Genomic DNA, 20247 nt, shown 5'->3' with positions numbered 1-20247 from the left:
GTCATGAAAGAAATCTGATTAATATGCTGTATGAAAAATGCAGTTTGAGGAATGAAAATTATTGTAGTGTTTGGATTTTGTGTGCATAGACAAATAGACATGATCCAGTTTAGATTTGTGTCTCTGTGTGTTTGCAGGCATGTGAAAGATAATGTGTCACTAACCCATCATTATACATGATTCTGAATAAGAGAAATGGTATTAAGTGTCATAATTGTTGAACACAGAACTATTACTCATAAGATTTTTCTGACAGTTAATAAGGCTTAACTGCTTGATACTGATCAGATTATAATCAGTTTTAGGTTTAATCGATACAACAAATAATAGTAATATAATAATAGCAGGCCTCTCACTGAGAGTGTGACCTTGGAAGGTGTGATGTGTGTGTGTGTGTGTGTGTGTGTGTGTGTGTGTGTGTGTGTGTGTGTGTGTGTGTGTGTAAATTGTGAATGGCAAACAGAGCTTTGAGGAGAAAAAGTGAGGAAAAAGTATTTCTCTGTATTAGAATTTACAAGAGATTATGTTAAAATGGATGTAAAAACAGGGTAATTATAAATCTATGTTAAGAATAACATAGAAAAAAAGAAAATGCGATGAAGTGACTTTAAAGATTAAACTTTGTTTTAAATCATATATGTGGAAAAGTCAAATAATAAGGGGGCGATATAGTGTGGCTGGACATCGTGTGATTAGATGCCAAACAAAGGTAACTGGATGTCTTCATGTGTGGGGTCAGATGTCATCTCAGAAGATGTAATGACTAGAAGGAGAAGGGAGAGAAAGGATGACCAGGTACTAAAGTGTTGTGCAGAAATAAATGGTTCTTCCCTTTGTCGTCTCTGAGATAAGCAGTTCAGAAGATTGGATCTAAGAAGTTCACAGTTGGAAATTCCAGCAGAGACTCTAGAGCGATCAACTGCTGCCCAAACTGTGAACGTGCAAATTAGTTTTGTATTTTTTTTGTTTTTTCTCTGCTCAGTTTTACTATGTTAGATTATACATTCAAGAGAGTTTGGATTTCCACTGTATTCCTGGGGAATTGAATTTCCAAGGGATGCTGCTGTCCTGTTGGACTATTAGTATCAACACAGAGATACGTGCGTCATGGTTGAGGTGTAGTCATTCTCTTTTCAACTCGTTTATCAGAGACGAGAACAAAGTCAGCGTTAGCTCGAATAGGTTAATTAAACAAGTATAATTCAAGTGATTTTATTCTGTTTTTATCCTTTTTTTATTCTGCTTTTGCTTTGCTCCTTGCTTTTTAACCCTTTGTTGCATTCAGAGGCTGGAGTGAGCTGTAATATATGCATTATACTAATGCAGATTAATACTCAGGTTTTTACCTTTAATGTTTCACAGACTCCTGGGGTTTAGTTTTCCAAGTCACTGAATTAAACTAAGCTACATTCCAAGAGCACTGATCTAGAGGGCAGCTGCCATTAACAGGTGTGGCCATAGAATTTGCTTTGACCTCCAAGGCCACTTAGGGACAAGGGGACCACTGACATATGTGGGGTAGACACACGGAGGAGAGAGGTAGCTCGAATGCATTGAGTCTCCTGAGCCATTGGCTCCATCTAAGCTCTGCACTGCCTGCTGGGGAAGACTTGTAGTATCAGAGATTAGGACTTTTAAAACAGAGAGCTGTTCCAGACTTCCTGTACAAGAGTGCTGATCCCACAGATCGACATTCATGGTGTACCTAATGAAATGGCCAGTGATTTTATATCGTATGTGACTCCATTTTTATTTTATTTTATTTTTTAAATGACAGAATCAGATTCGGATGTGTGCCAGTTTACTACATGATCCTCAACTAGATACAGTTCTCATGTGAAAGGAGTTTTGTTTAGAGTCATCGACAGATATAAAAATGTCCCTTAGCATTCTAATATTTGGGATAAAGTCTTTTTCAATTAAATAGTTATTGTCACAGTCCCACCACTCATAATTCCAGCTCTGTATCGGCATACAAACAGAACATTTGTGCTTCAAAAAGCCTAATTCAAAGGTTAGCTCTTTTAATCCTCACCCTCTTTCTAATCCTCTCACAAATGTATTGGCTTCTACTGAATATTAACTTATAAATAAGACTTTATGGGCTTCTTATCAATGAAACAGGCTGCTGCAGCTCTGCTAGACAAACAGAGCCTACATGAGCATGTTGGACCGTGAAGCTTTATTAAACCTTGTTTTTGCAGAATGCTGTTATATTAGCTAATCCTAACGTTTGTGGGTTTTGTCTGTCTTTTTGTGGTGCCTGTCAGGATCCATTCAATTCCTATTAAATTATTTAGAATTTGAGTAGGCCTAATATTATTAACGTCTTAAAAATCATAATCGTTATTATTGTTAATATTCATATACCCATTCAGTTTTCATATTTGTTCTCATTGATTATTCCTGATTTCTGTTTAAATACTTGTTTCTATATTTATTACAACAGGTTGTAACAAGTATGGGAATAAATTACAAAAAAGAAGCAACAACAAAAAATAGATGAATAGATGAAGGGAAAGCTAACTGAAATCTAAAGAAATCTAGCAAAGACCTGACACATGACCTGAAAGAGACACCTGACCCTTTAATAGATCCGTCTACTGTTCACTGAAGCCTCATCAGAAATGGTCTCAGAAGAAGAAGCCCTTCTTAAGGATGGGAAACAGGGAAAAAAGGCTAATGTCTGCCAAATTACACAAGGCTTGATATAAAAGTCAACGGCATGAAATAATGAATCCAGAATTTTGGCTCAGATTGTTGTCAATGTGTACAGAGGAGGTCAGGAAAGAGATACAACATTTCAGCCATTGGTGTTGGGATCATGTCCAATTTGATGGAATTATTAACAATTAATCTGGAAAGAGTCTGACTGACAACAGGTTCATTTTTCAGCCTGACGATGACCCAGAACTCTCCTGCTGATGCATATTTGGATAGACAAAAACACAGAGGTGCAGTATCAGTCGTGGATAGGCCTCCCCAGAGCTCGGACCACAATATTATTAAAGCAGTGTGGGATCATCTTGACAGAGAACAGAACAAAAGGCAGAAACATTCAAAGAACAGCTTTAAATGTCCTTCAAGAACCCTGGAGAACTATTCCTGAAGACCTAAAGAAATTACAAGAAAGCTGCCTAAGAGTTCACGCTGTACTGAAAAATAAAGGTGGTCACGCTAAATATTGACTTTTCAGCTCATTAGAATTGCAAAAAAGTCTGTTTTTGCCTGGTATATAGTAAATCCATGTCTGTTTACATATATTTGAATAAATCACTACACCTATTTACCTTACAACACATTAAAACAGTAATGTGTTGTTGTTTTGGTCAGTTTAGGACCTTAACTGGTTCAAACTGAAATCTAATAAAGTAAAATATATATGAAAACTACAACTATTACAAATAAATTAGATCTGATCAAATGATCAGAATCAAGCTCACAGATTTGCAGTGTAAATGGAGCCTTAGTCAGAGTGCTATCAGAATAATATCATAGACACGCTGATCAAAGTCCACAGAACAGCGTTATCTGCACCGGTGCAGTTTTACAGCCTGTCATTTATGACTGATCTCAGCAAACAGTAGATTGCGTCATCAAGACTGCTCAGAAAAATAGAATTTCCATCAGTCACACATCTCAGATGGTTTTTCTTTTACCTCCACAAGTGAAAATTGAGGTCACAAGGGTAATATAATCTACAGCAATGAGTTTACATAACTGTTTATTTAGGATTTCACAGCTGAGCCAGAGTGTTTATCTGATTCAGACAGTGTGCCCCCACTTTCTTAAAATCTTGGGTATTTTTATCCACAGAGTTATGTCGTTATTGTGAGTAGAAGCAGCTCAACAAAACACTCCTTAATCATATCGCAGATTAGATTTTCATCCTCCGGCTTCTGGAAAAATATTTATATGAGTGATATATTTTTTGTTGATCTTACAAAATTCAAGCTGACCAAATGAAAAGTTCTTCCGCTACACAGTTAAAGAGGAAATCTAACCTCAAGGTGCAGCCCATAAAGCAAACAGACTAAAACTGAAATCAGGGCAAATGAAAACCCAATTAACTGAACTACCTTGGAAACAGGAAGTGGATTAATGGAGGGGAAAGTGAATGTTAGCGGAGAGGTGGCCTCTCTTTACTCCCCCTGCTACTGGTCGGCTACATCACAAAACTGAGCGGGCACTCCTGGGTGACAGATGGTGAAGGCAGAGAAGAGGGGACGGTGACACATTGACATTGTCTCAGGACACTGGAAGGACACAACAGCAGGCTTCACAGGACTCCAGATGGCCTCTTAAGAGTAGGTCAGTACCCTCGCAGTGGATATAAAAAGCTCCTGTCGGGAAGCTTCTTCTGTGATGACTTTGCTAGTTACAATAAACCCTGCATTATTAACACTGTATACCATAACACCTACTAAACCTGTGAAAGCCTTTGAACCAGATTATAGTAAAACATCAAGAGGTTATGATGTAGGCCCAACGTCATGACAAGCATGACTTTTGACCATTTACTGGGATGACCTCCATTTAGTTTAGATGTTTTCTCCACCAGTTCCTGATGAAGCAGCACCGGCAAAAGCCAGAAGGAGCCTAAACTTGAGAGCTCGTTTATGTGGTCAGCTAAAGTAGAATATCAACCAGAGCGGGTCCTGAGTGATTAGCTAATTATCTGGCTCTATCTGTAGGAGGGGCCCCAGGCCACAATATGGCTGCCAGACACAAATTATTTTAGTTTATATGTTCCCAGGCAGAATACTTCACTTTATCAAATTAAGTCTAGTTGCAGGGCTTAATGGGAACTTGATGGCATCAGTGCTCACAATCAAAAAGGTGTGCTTTCCACAAGAACATCCCGAGCTCTGGTGTAAATGTTCGACTCCTTAGCCACTAAATGCACCATCCCTTATGTTGCTAACTTTGTTTGTGTGCTGCTGGGGTCGTTTTTAAAAACACCTGCCTGCTGTGGCTGAAAAATGACTCAGATAAGAGAGATAGTAAATCGAGGAAGCAAAAGATGTTTGGCTGCAAAGCCAAAGCAAGGGGATGCACAAAGTTGAGGGAAAATGCAGTCATCTGATGATTCTCTTAAATTTTATTTAAGGAAACAATAATAAGAGCAGCTTTAAGATTATATTGTTTAAATTAAAGACAGCAGATATATTGTCAAGTTAAAAAGACAATAAATTATATGTTATAGAACCTGTTTTCATTCATAATGCACCTGGAAGCATCAGTCAAAGTGCAGCTCACAGGAAAAGGATTCAAGGATTTAATGGGTATAATTTTCTTTTCTTGTGCCTCCAAAATCTGCTCTCAGGTTTTGCTGCTCATTCATTTTTATTGTGGGCTCGAATGAGCTGCTTTCTGACTTTTTCCTTTTCTAAATTCTACTCAGGAGCAGTGCAGAGTACGAGACACAGCTAATGCACTACAGTGATACTGAGCTACAATACGAAAGGCACAGTACAATTTAGCACATTTTCTATGGGCTCTTACTTTAAAATATTAAAACTACAATAAAAAAAGACTACTGTATAGTATCAGAAAGCTAAGAGCAGTAACACCACTGGTGCCTAAGGTAATAAATAATATATTTAGGTATTTTAAAGAATGGTTTAATATGTATGAATTAGAAATTAAATACTAATATAACTGAGACCATTTGTGACACCATGATCTGATATGGGACACGCTGTTAGTATTAGACAGTAATTACACTGTTACAGACCTGAAAACTGTCATTCCTGGAAAAGCGAAGGACTTCCCGCAGCCACGTATCCTTCTGTAGCTGAGTTGAGGGTTTCCACACCGCTGTGCTCCGACCTGCTGGATGAGTTTGAACCAAGACCTGAAGATCTCCGTGAGTTGCTCCAAAATAATAATAGAAACTCATCTGACGAGCAGAAATGAAAAGAAGGTCATTGGGTGATGTCACGTTGGTGGAGGCTGTGGTTTATTGTAGATTCTGTTACCTGGCAGGTGTGGCTGGGTGGGAAGACTGGACTTTTCAGGTCTGCCGTGGTTTTGTTTCCTCTGACAGGTAACAGGGACAGAAAATGTGCTGAAGGGAGAGAGGAGGAAAATTTAAAGGAAAACTTTCATAATAGGTGTTGTTATCATGTGGAAATGACAGCTGCTCCAACCTGATTTGCTGTTTGTGTGGTCATGTTTGAGTCCAGCGACCTCAGTTGTTCTGGACCACTGAGCCCTCATTTCTGAGCTTTGGATCAGGCCACAGAAACCCTCCTCAAAGTCACACCTCTCATACATTGAACCTGCAGCAGAAAATGGTAACAAATATCTGTCACTTCTGCTCTTTTGTTGTTAAGCCTCTGATGTAGTTCACATCATTATATATTAAAGTGTAAACTGCAGTTTATAATTCAAAAGTGCCATGGTGTATTTTCAAAGGTATCAGGCAAGATTACAACAATCACTGCCCATTTATAGATCCTTGTCGACAAAATTTTATATCCATCATAAAAAAATTTACTCAGTAAAGCTTTCGATTAGATTAGATTTCTATGTGTTCTATATTACTGATCTGGATTTTAGAGACCAGCCCTAAAGCTACAGATTTTTAGAACAATGCTTACTCCTAAAGTGTTAGTAAGATTGATGATTTAAAAAAAAGGTTTTGTAATACTAATTACACAATAAATGACCAAAGATAATAGTTCTTAATGGTTAAGGAAGAAAAAATATTATTTTAGAAAATCCACTTTAAGACAGTCGTTTATTCTTTCAGTCCCATCATTTTTTTCAGGTGGATATAAGCCTGATAGTTTAGAGTGACACATCATGATCAAACATAGAGGTGGAAAGTAATGAAGTGCATATATTTATTACAAATATCTTTGCCTCCATCTCAGCCTATCCAGCATCCTCTTCTGTAACACCAACCCTCTAAATGTCCTCCTTCATTACATTTGCGAATCCTCTCTGTGGTCTTCCTCTTCTCCTGCCTGTCAGCTTCATCGTCAACATCTCAGCACATGTCTACACCATCTCTGCTCCACCTGATTTGTCGTTCTGATGTACTCATTTCTAATCTTGTCTGCTCTCACTCTAAATCAGAATCTTAAAATCTTCAGCTGAGCCTCCTGTCTTTTTGTCAGCCCTCCAAACCACACGTCACATCAGGTCTCACTGCCGCTAACCTTTCCTTCCACTCTTGCTGCTATCTTTCAATCACAAATCACCCCAGACACTACTCTCCACCCACTCCACCTCTTCTCTACTTCTTTTGTGCAATATCCAAATAACTGTACTTTCTCCTCCTAACATCTTTAAAATAGGTTTGTTACTTTAGGCTTGAGACATCTGAGGGGCGTTATTGATTATTTCACATCACTGTGTGCACCTCCCAGACAACAGACATCAAACTGATCTGAAGCTAAATGGAAGGATCAATAACATAAAACACAATCCTATTGGTGAATCCACCATTCAAGGCGCACATGTCAATATGTTGTGGTTGCAGTACTTCAGCATCTAGCTTAGCCATACTGAAGAGGAGTGAGCATAGAAGAAGTAATATTTTCAGGTCATTTCAAACGCAACGCTTCGAACCGCTCAACAAATATCAGTAAACACACAAACTGTTTCTGTTTCGGTGCATTTTGTTACACACTGTGTGCAGCTTAAAGCGACCGGAGTTCTCAGCGAGAGAAAAGAAAAGCAAATTCACTCTCAAAGATGCAGAAAAATGTTTAAACAGCTTAAAAAGGATGTAGGTTGTTCTCCACTGCATTTAAAATAAAGAGAAAATGTTTGATTCACAAGCAAATTTACAAACTCTATGAACTGAAACCAGATCGTGGATAAAAATAGATTTTTACTCTCAGATTTTTCTATACTGTGTGTCCATTTTCACATTTTACTCACAGTTGTTTTCATCGCTGCCGTCTCCACAGTCGTCAGTGAAGTCACACACACAGTCCTCAGACACACATAATCCGTGAGAGCAGGAAAAATCCTGGTTCAAACAGGTGTTGGCAGCCACTGGCTTGAATACCAAAGTGAAGGCTAACACCAGCCACACCAAGCCAAGCGGTGACGCCATCAGCAGCTTATTGTTTGCCCTTCAGCTAAAATATCTAATTTTCACCTCCAAATGAAGCATTTTTCTGTCAGGACATGAGGAAGAATTCCCGGTGTAGAGCAGCTTTTCCTCACTGTGTACAGCTTACTTGGATCCTTGATTGATACTGTACGTGTGCTCAGCATTCATGCTGTAAAGAGCAATAAATGGGTTTTATTGCTGTTACTCAACAAGGTCACTGTTCCTGCTCATGTGTTTAACATGGACACATGTAATGACAGGGGGACAGAAATAACCAAAGTCTCCTAAGCCCACGTTTTATTGCCTCTATTTTTTTTATTTTGGATTGAAATTAGATTCAGAAATGATCTTTACTCTGTACTTAAGTGACTGCATCTTGCATGATCATGACAATACTTCATCTTTTGTGTGGTTTCCCTCTTTTCCTCCTGCCTGGTAGCTCCATATAACATCCTTTGTACAGTATATTCCCTATCCCTCCCCTGCACATGTCCAACCCATGTCAAACTTGTCTCTCTAACTTTGTCTCCAAACTGCTCATTTCTAATCTTGTCCATCCTGGTAACTCCCAAATGAAAATCTGAGCCTCTTAAGCTCCGCCTCCTCCAGCTCAGCCTCCTGTATTTTTGTCAGTGCCACCATCTCCAGACCATACATCAGGTCTCACTAGCATCTTGTAAACCTTCCCTTCCACTCTTGCTGCCACCCTGTCACAAATCACCCCTGGCACTCGCTTCTTCACCTCTCTCCTGCACTGTCCATTTCTGCGGATAGTCGACCCAGGTACTTCAACTCTTCCACCTGTGCTATTTCTATTCATTCCATCTTCACTGTTACACCTGTCACTTTCCCATTCACATAAACAGGTATTCTGACTTGCTTCTACAGACTTTCATTCCTGAATCCTTCGTTCTCTTCTTATTTCAATTTAGAGATTTGGATATTTTCTTTTAATAAGGACAATGTTTACCATATCAGCTTGTATGCATGAAAGCTCTCTTACGCTCAGCAGTGATCATCGCACTCATGTTTAACTGATTTTTACAAGTTCAGCTGGGAAGGAGCCGGAGTACCCTATGGAGGCAGGCACAGGGAGAGCATGCAACCTCAACACAAAGAGATATTTAACTTATCTGTACAGGTTTAAAGCAGGATCCAGCTAAGCAAAAGTATGCCATTATGTCAATAGCAGGTAACTTTAATAATCAAATGCAAATGAGACGTACAGAAAAGCCAGCAAAAGAAATACTCCACAAGATAAGATACATTATCTCTAATCAGTTAGATGAGATGAGCTAGGGAATGTATGAAGTGCTATAAGAGGATCATTAACTGTGTTCAGCAGGGCTCAGCTCCTCTATACAGTGAGGCATAATTTTATTTCACTGCAATCAATAAAGACAGCAACCTTAACACAGGCAAGCAGCAAGCCAGTACAAGAGTTGGTGTGGTTCAAATGAAATTAACCTTGAGAGAAAAGGCGAGCTTGACGGCCCCATTGGGGGATGAGGAACCAGTGGAACAAGGGAAATATCACGTCTGGATTGACCCCTGCTGGCAGCGAGCGTGCCACATGTAACACAGAGGCCTGCAGGCTGTTGTTTCTCATAGCAAACAGCAGTCAATCATTTTAACAGTGTCAGGAAAGCATTTTGTGGTTCCAGCTTTTTACATGTGGTAGGAAGAAACAAGAGTACCAATGTGGTCACTAATGGTGATTCATAACCACAATTAGCTGATTTCAACTAGAAAGAGTCATTAATATCTGCCAGCAAAGAACCACGCAAAAAATTTTCACTGCTCTGTAACTCAAAGTGGGAAGTCATTAAAGAATATCTATGTTTTTTCATGCGGAACATAATATTCAGAGCAGCTGGATATAAAAGTAGTCTGTAACCAAAACACTGATACTGCTCAATTAAATTTAACCTCACAAAAAGAACAGAGGAGAAAATTATACTGGGACAAAAATACATAATGACGTGATTACACACGCTCCCCATGTTAGCATGCTATCATTTAATAAGAATGTTTGAAACCGATCGAGGTCTGCACCTTGATTTTTTGGGGGTTTTCAGTCACTCTGGTGTAGATTTGCTGCTGTGCTTTAGCTGTCTGACAGCTGGCCTCATATTTGGCTCTCAGTGTTTTTCTAATTTGCTGTCATTAATTTTAACATTTAACATGATAACTGAGGCCTGTAGAGTCTGACATGTAGCTCTTGAGACTTTTTCAATTTCTCATGCACAGTTTGGCCTTAAAAAAAATTTGTTGGGACATCCGCTACTGGGAAGATGGTGGCATTATGTTAATACAGACACACACTCATGCTCCAGACCAGAAAACTGCCTAAAGGTCTACTTTTGTAGAGGCCTCGAGTTACCCTTTTAATTTCTATGGAAGTACTAAGTCTGTACATATAGAGTCAGGTTTCAGAGTACATAGAGTCCCATGAAAACCTCTTTCACATGACCGCTGTTCATACCTCCTTTGATTAATTCTAAAGTCTGGACATCAGTTAGCATTTTCATCAGTCACTCAGACGTGTGGATTCATATATGGGAGCCAAATGCATTTAATTATTAGTTACTATTAATATCTAGCTCTCTTGCATAGCATGTCTTTGTGCTGTCTTCATCCACTCACCCCTGACCGGTTGCGGCAGATGCCTGACCTTCCTTGAGCTTGGTTAAGTTGGATGTTTCTTCCTGTTAAAAGGGAGTTTTTCCGTCCCACTGTCGCCAAAGTGATAGGGGGTTATCTGGATGTACGGCTTTTCAGTTTTCTTTGTATTATTCTAAGGTTTTTACCTTACAAGATAAACCACTTTGAGGGGACTGTTGTTGTGATTTGTCACTATATAAATAAAATTTACTTGAACTGAATTGGATGACTTCAATGACCAATCCAGTATAAAGTTCAGAAATGTAAAGAAACAAAGAACCAAAGCACGAGCAGCTAGGAGTAAACGGGATATCAAACAATGCAACCGAGTGCTGGACATAAGGGAGTATTTGCAGATGCTTTGAAAAAGACTATTTACTGCCATCCATGGATTCAAATCATCAGCGTGAGTGTAAATGGGGATGTGATATATTTTCAGAAAATTGTACCTCCCGTCCTGCATTTGTTCTTTGTCTTCCAACTAATGAATTCTTAAACTCTTCTGATTCATTTCACCTTGACTGGTGAAACAGAGGTCAAAGCAAAGCTCGCCCGTAAGTGACTTAAATGAGACAAATTTATCGTTGAGTCTGCCGGTCCTGGCGGGATTGGTGCAGCCATTTGTCAAAGATTCGAACTAATCTGTTCCACACAGTCTTTTACATATTAATACAAAGCTGTGATTAAATGCTGTTCCTATTTGTAAGCAGAATGATTTTCCTTGACATCATTTTTTTTTAATGTTTCATCTGGGTAATGGTGAGGGGGAGGTTACCTTCACACACCAGCAATGACCTCCGATTGGAAAATTAAGTTGCAAAACCCATTATTCTACAGGATTTACAAGAAAACTGGTGATTGCACTGAGGAAGGAGTTTATATGCAGATCTGCAGTGTCATTTTTAAGCAGAGCTGATACAATACAGGAAAAAATGGAAAACAATAAGTAAAATCTCCTAGAATTTCAGTGAGGTGCAAACTTTACATTGGCAGATACTCAGTGTTCTCGTTCAGCAGCTGAATGAAAGCGTTTGCATTTTTAAAGGAAGTCTTCCTCTCTAAGAGAGAAAAAGTAACCAAAATCAAGTCATGTTGTCTCATAATTCATAATCGTTTTTCTCACATCCCGCCGCCTTTTGACACTTCGTTAATTAGGACACATTGACAGCGGAGAACATTTGCATTTGCATTTTGAATGCAGCCAATCTGCTTTCACATCCTCACTCAAGCTGCGGCAATGTGCAGCACCTGCTAATTTTCCTCAGACCTGAATCGAGTGATTCACTGCTGAGTGAAGTGATCATAACAGCTGGGGTTTAATCTTAACAGTGTACCTGTAGGAGATGGATCCCTCAGCACCTCCAATCAACGCAGCATGAGGGCGAACATCCTGCAGAGCTCTGTGACGTGCCGTTGTGTACGAAGCAGCCGGCAAAGTATTGACAAATGAGCTCAATAAGCGCAAAGTGAGCCAGTGAACCAGACCGCATTCAGCACCTCAGTCTTATGCATCCTATTTGGCAGATCCTTGTCCCGCAATAATGCTGCCACCTGTCAGTGTACAAGAGCACACTGCCAGAATACTCAAGGTAAGTTGAAGGAAACCTGTTAGCTCTGCCATGGCTGCCATTAGTCGTGCTATTCATCTGAAAATCAAAAATAAACACACAATAATGAAATAAACCTGTGACTGTTCAGAGACATACATCATTTTAGCACTTCTGAAGCATTAGTGTAGTAATGTTAATGTTTTCAATGTTATTAACTTCAGTGTCATTTTTTCTTATTTTTCTCAATTACATGGATATAATTATATAATATGGGGATATTTGGCAATACTAACACTTGTGAAGTCAGAATGATTTCGTATTTTTATCTGCAGTCTCATGAACTTTTAGGACACTGAAGGAAAACTAAACACAGAAGCATTTGTTGGTTGTTGCAAAGAGAGACAAATGTGAAGTACGAGTAAAAAAGCAAGCCTCTCAAACATTTTTGAGCACACTGACGTCATTTTATTTTGAGATAAATGGACAGCAATATGCTTCGACGTGTCTGTGGTATCACCTTCTGGTTTGTTTTCTCTTTGTCAATGTCAATCACAATGTGAAAAAAGTTGCACCGAAGTGCTGCACAGCAACAAAGAAAAATCACAGAAAATATGAAGAAAATAATTCATTAATTTAAAAAAAAAGAATAGAAATAGTTAAGATATCAAGCTCTGTTTAATTCAAAAGGCAAAGCGTAGAGGTGGGTCCTTAAAAGCACCTTAAAAGTCTCGAGATTATGAAAAGCTCTCCATTTTTTTAATGGAGAGATGATTAACATATGAGTAAATCAAACAAACTTACTTTCTCAGTGATAGTTTGAGAATGAAAAGTCAACACAACATGATGTTTCTTTACCACACAGACAGATGTTTAAAGATTCAGTGGAACAGATGTCACAACTTACTCTCATCCTAAACAGCCAGTGTACCACCTCAGTATCAGTTAGCAAGCTAGCAATGACTGTGAAACTGAAGAAGTCACTTGGATTAGTGACGAAACGTTTCTCCCTCTGAAAGCGCTACGTCCTGATGAACAGGTCCTGGATGATTGAGCATGCACCAACACACTAACAATGGCTGGTACTAACAGCCTGTTTGAGCCTTTCTACTGACTTTGCTATGCAGCCACATCCGCTTTAAAAGTTGCTCTGCATTCTGCTCGACTCATACAGTGTATAAAAATATTTATTTAATATATAGTCTCATTCTATTACAGATTATTTTGCAAGCCTCTTAGATGTTTTCATTTAAAATCAGTATTTGAGTGAATGTAATTCTTAGTTACATCCCACCTTCACAATAAAGAAATATATCTGCTCTTTCAATATGCTCATTAACTTGTTGAGAGTTGACATCTTTAGATGGCAGCGTCTGTAAATAATGCATGCAGCAAAGACTGTTCTTTTCTCCTGTGGTGATAAGCTCTCAAAGCAAATCACCTGAATAATTTCAGCTTGATTAATGAATAAGAGAGACACGGGTCATTGGCAGCAGGGGATGTTTTATAACAAAAAGATTAAAATCTGACCTGAATTAGCAGATATTTCTCCTACTGCAAATTCAGCCTTTAAAACAGAAAATTAAACAGATTTTACAGACGACGGTCTTTCGATTGGAACGTATAATTCTAAAGATGAGAAATTAAACGCGCATGACAGCTCGAACCTTTTTAATATTCAAGTGCTGCAGAGCAGAAATTAAAAAGGGAAGTTGGCAGAATCCTTGACCTCGACAGCCATGTATATGTATGTGAATAATGAGCTGACACTGGGCTTCATATTCACAGAGCGGTTGCTGTAATTGAAGCATTTACATACATTCATCAGAGCAGAGAGGCTGTGAGTCTCTGTGGTTGTAAATATTTGCTGCTCAACACACAATGTTTATCATTTGTTTAAATGTGAACTGCTTTGTGTGGCATATACAATTAGACTTAACGCAGATATTGTCATGGGTCTGACAGCACGTTCAACTCAGCATCATAAGCCATGTAGGGAGGAGAGCATCGGCTGCTCAAAATATTCTCTCCGGTACTTGAGAACACGGAGAATAAAGCCAGGTTGGTCAGACTGTTACGAAAGTGTAATTACACACTAGATTATACAGATTCCACAAATTGCCAAGATTTACTCCCATCCAGCTACCAACCCTCAGTCCTGAGAACCCTCTTCTCTCAGACTTTCAGCCTCTTCCATCCCTAGTCTCCAGTCTACACACAGCTGTCTACACTTCAGATAAGCCAGGTCCAGCCTCATTTTTGACCAGGTTATGGTCAAGAGAAGGGGTCTCAGCCTTAACAGAATAAATCTGTCTTGTCTGTCTGTAGTCTCCCTCTACTTTCAGCCAAACCCATGAACTTTTTCTTCCACTATCCGAGTGTTTCTGTTTCCTGTGTCCCTTCCTCAACTCAAACTATTTTCTTTTTCCTTTTTTCCAGTACTTGCAAGCATGATAAAATACTTGTCATGCTGAGTCATATCAAGTGAGCTGATATAATCTAATATCCAAACTTTGAGATCAAAGCCACTGTGAGATTTTGATATATTAGAAATTGTTGTGATAAGTATTTCCAAAACGCCCCTAGAAGTGGGCAGCTCCAGACTGGGATGACACAGTATTAGGACTCAACAGCAGGTAAGAGTTAAACCTTACATACTGTTCAGGTCAAGACTGACTTATTTTGACATTTGACAGCATTCCAAATACCATAAATGTCTATTTTTTAGATTAAAATGTGATTACTTTTCTTAAAGTGGTCTAAAATTTTAATGTGCATAATGTGTGACAAAATTTTATGTGGATTGAGGCTGTTCTGGGACAAATTTGACCCATATGTACTCAGATGGATTTCCCAGTGTGGGTCAAAACAAGGAAAGTAGGGGATTTAGGGCCTCTTGAAAATGTATAATATTCTAATGTATTTGTGATTTTTTTTTTCTTTTTAAATCGGGCAGTGGTGACAGAGCTGAACAAGGAACTTGACACTGTCATAAAAAATGTCTGTTCCCACCATGGACAGAAAAAATCCATCCAAGAAATTGCTACAATATTAGCAAATATTGGCAAAATCTACCATTTGGTACATACTGAGAAAGAAAGAAAGCACTGGTGATCTGGACCCCCACGCAATACAAAAGTGGTGGATGATCGCAGAATCTTTTCCATGGCGAAGAGAAACTCCTTCACAACAGCCAACCAAGTGACCAACACTGTCCAGGAGGTAGGTGCATTGATATCCAAGACTACCATAAAGAGAAGACTGCATGAAAGTAAATACAGAGGGTTCACTGCAAGGTGCAAGTCATTCATAAGCCTCAAGAATAGAAATACTAGATTGGACTAAAAAAAACATCTAAAAACCCAACACAGTTCTAGGAAAAACTTTCTTTGGACAGATGAAACCAAGATCAACCTCTACCAGAGTGATGGCAAAAACACCTCATGATCCAAACAAAGCATACCACATCATCTGGAAAACACAGCGGAGGCAGTGTGATGGCTTGGGGGTGCATGGCTGCCAGTCGTACTGGGACACTAGTGTTAACTGATGATGTGACACAAGACAGAAGCAGCTGAATGAATTTTGAGGTGTTCAGAGACATACTGTTTACTCAAGTCCAGCTAAATGCAGTCAAATTGATTCTGTAGTGTTTCATAATACAAGTGGACAATGACCCAAAACATACAGTCAAAGCAACCCAGGAGTTTATTAAAGCAAAGAAGTGTAATATTCTTGAATGGCCAAGTCAGTCACCTGATCTTAACCCAATTGAGCATGCATTTCACCTGTTGAAAACTAAACTTCAGACAGAAAGGCCCACAAACACACAGCAATAAAAGCTGCTGCAGTAACGGCCTGGCAGAGCATTAAAAAGAAGGAAACCCAGCATGTGGTGATGTCCATGAGTTCAAGACTTCAAGAGTTTTCAACCAAGTATTAAAATTAAAATTTCATTTTCAGTTATTTCATTTGTCCAATTACATTTGAGCTCCTGAAATAAGGGATTGTGTTTAAATTGCTTTAGTTCCTCACATGTTTATGCAATGTTTTTGTCAAACCACTGCATTAAACCCGAAAGTCTGTACTTCAACTGCATCACAGTCGTTTCATTTAAAATTCATTGTGGTAATGCACAGAACCAAAATTAGAAAAAGTTGTCTCTGTCCAAATATTTATGGAATTAACTGAATATGGTGCGCATAACGAACGCTCATATAACAGTCAAAGGGTGCTTGAAACAGTCACGAGAGATGCACTTGCAAGCAGAAGCACCTGTGACATCTGTGAATAATCTAAAATTAGGCAAATTAAACTCAATTTATTCTGAAATAACAGAAAGCTAACTGAGATTAAAATAGAGGTCAACCCAGACCATACTATGAAGGCATGAAATATGAATACTGTGTAAGGGCAAAACAGTTTACTGAACTAAAAATGGATTTGGCACAAGGAAATCTAAACAGTCTAGCCAAGAGGAACAGACTGAGTCAAAAACATAGGAAATCTAGGAAATTGCTGCATCACTAAGTACATATTAGGCAATCTGGCAGAGCAGTGAGGGAAAACATGCTCCTCAAATACACAAGGGAGACAATTAGACACAGGTGCGATCCATTAGGGCGGAGGAGGCAATCACGGAGGAGGGCAGGGAAAAGGTGAACGTGAAACATGGGACAAGGGTGACTAACAAAATAACACATAAGATTTATGAAAGGAGATGCAAATGTTAGAAAAACATCATATAATTTATGAGCCAGAGTGGGATCTCACAGGGAGGACAGAAAATAGCTCTAGTATATATTCTACTTCTTTGACACATGGCAGAGACCTCACCAAGTTTATTTGTTGCATGAGAGGTATGAAAAGATCAGTGTGAGATGTTACACTAAATTTGTCTTTGTTGGGAAAATAAAACTGTCACCATCATCATAAAAACAATTCAAGTCTGATTCCCACTTTTACATTTTTGAAGACCTATGGTATGACAGAGTATGAATGTGGTCTTTCAGATACACCACATGCTAATGTACAAGTTATATTTTATCACAAAATGTTCTGACTGTGTTCTGTGACCATGGAAAATAGATAATTTGTCTCAAGAAATGATTCTATGCTTGTAATTCTTCTTGGTTAAATGCCATGCACACTGCTGCCGTACTCTGGCTAATCTAAAATAAATTACATGCAACTCAAGCTTGGTGTCAAAAGATGGATGTGGTCAAGTGGTCAACTCCCAAAAAACATTCTGCATACAGTTCAGGAACAAGGATTGTTCTTTGGTCCTTTTTCACCTTGCACAGGGTGGACGGCCAACCACTTTAGCCTTATTAACCTAACTCCAGCACCCAAAAGCAACCAATGCTTCATGGGTAGTGTGAAACTTGAAGGTCTACCCTGTTACTCTACATTTATCTGTCAGTTAAGCTGTTAGTTATTGTACTTACTGAAATGTATGTAGTTTTCAAATGAGATACCTCTTTATAGATTAACTTCATTAGGCTTGAAATTAATAATGATAATATCATTGATGATCAGTACAACAATAAAATAGGACGAGTGGGAACCATTCTGGGAGTTAGTTGTACTACTCAGAACTTATTTTGTTTTGCTCCTTCTCACTTGTACCATAAAATATGTAACAAAGAGAGTTTAAAATGAGTCAGTAGCTATGCCCTCTGCAACCCCTACTCTTCTTGCATTGGCAGTTCAAAAGTCTTTGGACGTCTGGGCATTAATGGCTGATTGTCTATAGCTTATGAAGTGTGGATAAATGCATCCCTGAGGTCAGCTTAGAGGGGAGACACCACTTCTTGCCAAAGCTTGTTATGGTCTCTTGGCTGTCATTTGTAGCTAAGCTTAGTAAGTAATGTCTTTGCAAACTCTAGTTTCAGTCTTTACTTTGTGCTGGGGCTTTTGAGTCAGGTCATAACATCCTAGGGTTACACTGTCATTAATGATTCCTATGCATGAAATCTACTTAGAGTATTTTAGATGTATAATAAATTTTTCGCCCACTGAAATCTCAGACGAAGTGTGGAAACACATTGCTCTTCATGCAGAACACAGTTTGGACAAAACACATCAAAATGTCTCTGCATCATTAGATGTGTTTTTGCTCCACTGGTTTGATGATTCAGTGGAGGATACACTGGAAAGTCTGACGTGGATAATGAGTTTAAAAGGTTCAGGACATTTGGCAGGAAGTTGTCTGTTGTGCATGGAGTTCACAGAACAAGTTCAAGGAGCTTTGTGCAGGTTCTGGTACAGACTTCTTGTCCAGGACATTCTTGCTGTACCTGACAGGAGGAAGCTGCTTTTAACTTGTCAGAGTCAATATATCACTTTTGTTAAAGGCCCATTGCAAGGACACTGTTCACCAATATAAAATTAATGGGCATATTTGACACGAGGTAGAAAGGTTGAACAATTATCAATTTAGCATCAATCTAGCATCATACCATTTAGGTATAATGTGAAACTCTCAGTTTTACACAATTACAGTTTGGAATTTCAGCGTCGGGTAGAAGATTCGAGTTCATCAAGATTTAGTCAGCTTGTATCGAGAAGAACTGAAAACCACCATCTCTTTGGTAAAAATCAATTTCCACATTCTTTAAACTTTGAAATATTCTTAAGAAAAGAAATTTGACTGCACTGCACAGTCTACATATACTCATGTCAGCTGTGGTGGTAAACACACCCAACGCAGGCCATTTGGTTTGTGTAATTTAATCAGTATCAACTGAGATTACATTAAGTGTTAAGTGTCAACATGTTACTCACATTGTATATTTACCTACATAATACTCCTTAATCAAATTATCATTTCAACATAGGGATATTATTTGCGTATAAAAAGACCTATGCAGATATTTTTACCAAGAATGGGTGCTCAAAGTGGGATGGACAGCAAAGCAGTAAACTAATGAGTTAATCCAACAATGCTCACACAGGGTCTTGCATCAGGTGCAGGTCAGAGCAGCTACAGTAAAGTATGCTCTCCATTCAGCTTACCCAGTTATCAGTGTTTTTAGACATTTGTTGTTCTATGTTTCAAAATTCCTACCATTGGTGAGGCAATCAAATACTCTTTAGAGAAATTTCCCGAAACAATTACTGTTAAATATGCTGTGGCAAAAAAAAAATCTGTTTCCCTTCAACCTCTAAGAGTAAAGGAGTGACCTCTAAAATGTGTCACTCCTTTGTTGGAAGGGTTCAGTTGTGACATCTAACTATTAGGTTATAAGTTTGCAATAAAAATCTGAATGTCAAAACAAAGGAAAACAAACTTTGAATAGTTTAAATGGGTGCATGAAGTTTTGGAGAATTTGAAAAATGCTTTACTTTTACTTTACACTGGATTTAAAAAAAAAAAAAAAAAACATTTTGATAAAGACAGAGAAAATCTCTTTTTTTTTCATTTTCGTTCCTTCCAACAACCAGATTTTTTTTAAGTGACATTTTCTGTACAGTGTGTAATTTGACAATTTCATAGCAGCAAGGAAATATAACATGTAATCTATTGACTGTTTTCAGTTATTATTTGTAGGAATATCTACTTTATGTAAAAGCCTAACAACCAATTTATCAGTGAATAACTGAGAAGAAACACTTGCTTTTCATTGCCATCGATAATTTGTCCTTTTTTTTAATTGACTGCCTGTAAAGTGATGTACACAAGTAAAGGCTGAAAACAAAAGGCAAATGGATGAGGATGTTGGCTGTAACAGCAAGAAGTAAATTCAAGGAATAATGGGCTTTTGCTGAAGAATGAAATATCTAAGCTACCTATGTACAGTTGCAGTCAGTTTACATCCACTCAGTATGGGCATAAATGTCAATGTCAAATACCAGTTTGGGCTTTTAAAGATTTCTTTGAACTGTTCTTTTCCCAAGGTGGAATGATAGTACATCATACATCTAAAATGACTTGAACTGGATATTGAATGAAGTTATTTT

The 20247-nt window shown here is 38.4% G+C and overlaps 2 protein-coding genes across 2 annotated transcripts in view; both read right to left on the bottom strand.

The window, feature by feature from the left end:
* malrd1 (MAM and LDL receptor class A domain containing 1) overlaps positions 1 to 1109 on the bottom strand; it is a 61771-nt gene extending 60662 nt beyond the window's left edge. The window contains exon 1 of the mRNA XM_039617277.1: positions 1101 to 1109. Within this exon, the coding sequence (XP_039473211.1) occupies positions 1101 to 1109 (9 nt within the window). The remainder of the gene's footprint in view (positions 1 to 1100) is intronic.
* Positions 1110 to 4154: 3045 nt separating this feature from the next.
* Positions 4155 to 8119, bottom strand: LOC120441823 (MAM and LDL-receptor class A domain-containing protein 1-like). Its single transcript, XM_039617276.1, has 5 exons — positions 7897 to 8119; positions 6153 to 6284; positions 5982 to 6070; positions 5738 to 5902; positions 4155 to 4256 (listed from the first exon to the last, which is right to left on the bottom strand). The coding sequence occupies exons 1-5, from the start codon at positions 8072 to 8074 to the stop codon at positions 4155 to 4157; spliced, it is 666 nt and encodes a 221-aa protein (XP_039473210.1). The 5' UTR covers positions 8075 to 8119.
* Between the last annotated feature and the right edge of the window lie 12128 nt (positions 8120 to 20247).

The sequence above is a fragment of the Oreochromis aureus genome, linkage group 9 (assembly GCF_013358895.1).
Source record: "Oreochromis aureus strain Israel breed Guangdong linkage group 9, ZZ_aureus, whole genome shotgun sequence".
NCBI classification, from domain to species: domain Eukaryota; kingdom Metazoa; phylum Chordata; class Actinopteri; order Cichliformes; family Cichlidae; genus Oreochromis; species Oreochromis aureus.
Note: the sequence above shows the minus strand (reverse complement) of the source record. Positions and strands in the feature narration are given on the sequence as shown.

What these genes read in the sequence shown, in the direction of transcription:
- LOC120441823 (XM_039617276.1), bottom strand. Translation starts at nt 8,074, where the DNA reads ATGGCGTCACCGCTTGGCTTGGTGTGGCTGGTGTTAGCCTTCACTTTG. An exon ending in CGGCAGCGATGAAAACAACT is followed by an intron (nt 6,285 to 7,896) that starts GTGAGTAAAATG and finishes TTTCTGCTGCAG; the next exon opens with GTTCAATGTATGAGAGGTGT. An exon ending in CCAGGAATGACAGTTTTCAG is followed by an intron (nt 4,257 to 5,737) that starts GTCTGTAACAGT and finishes GTGTCCTTCCAG; the next exon opens with TGTCCTGAGACAATGTCAAT.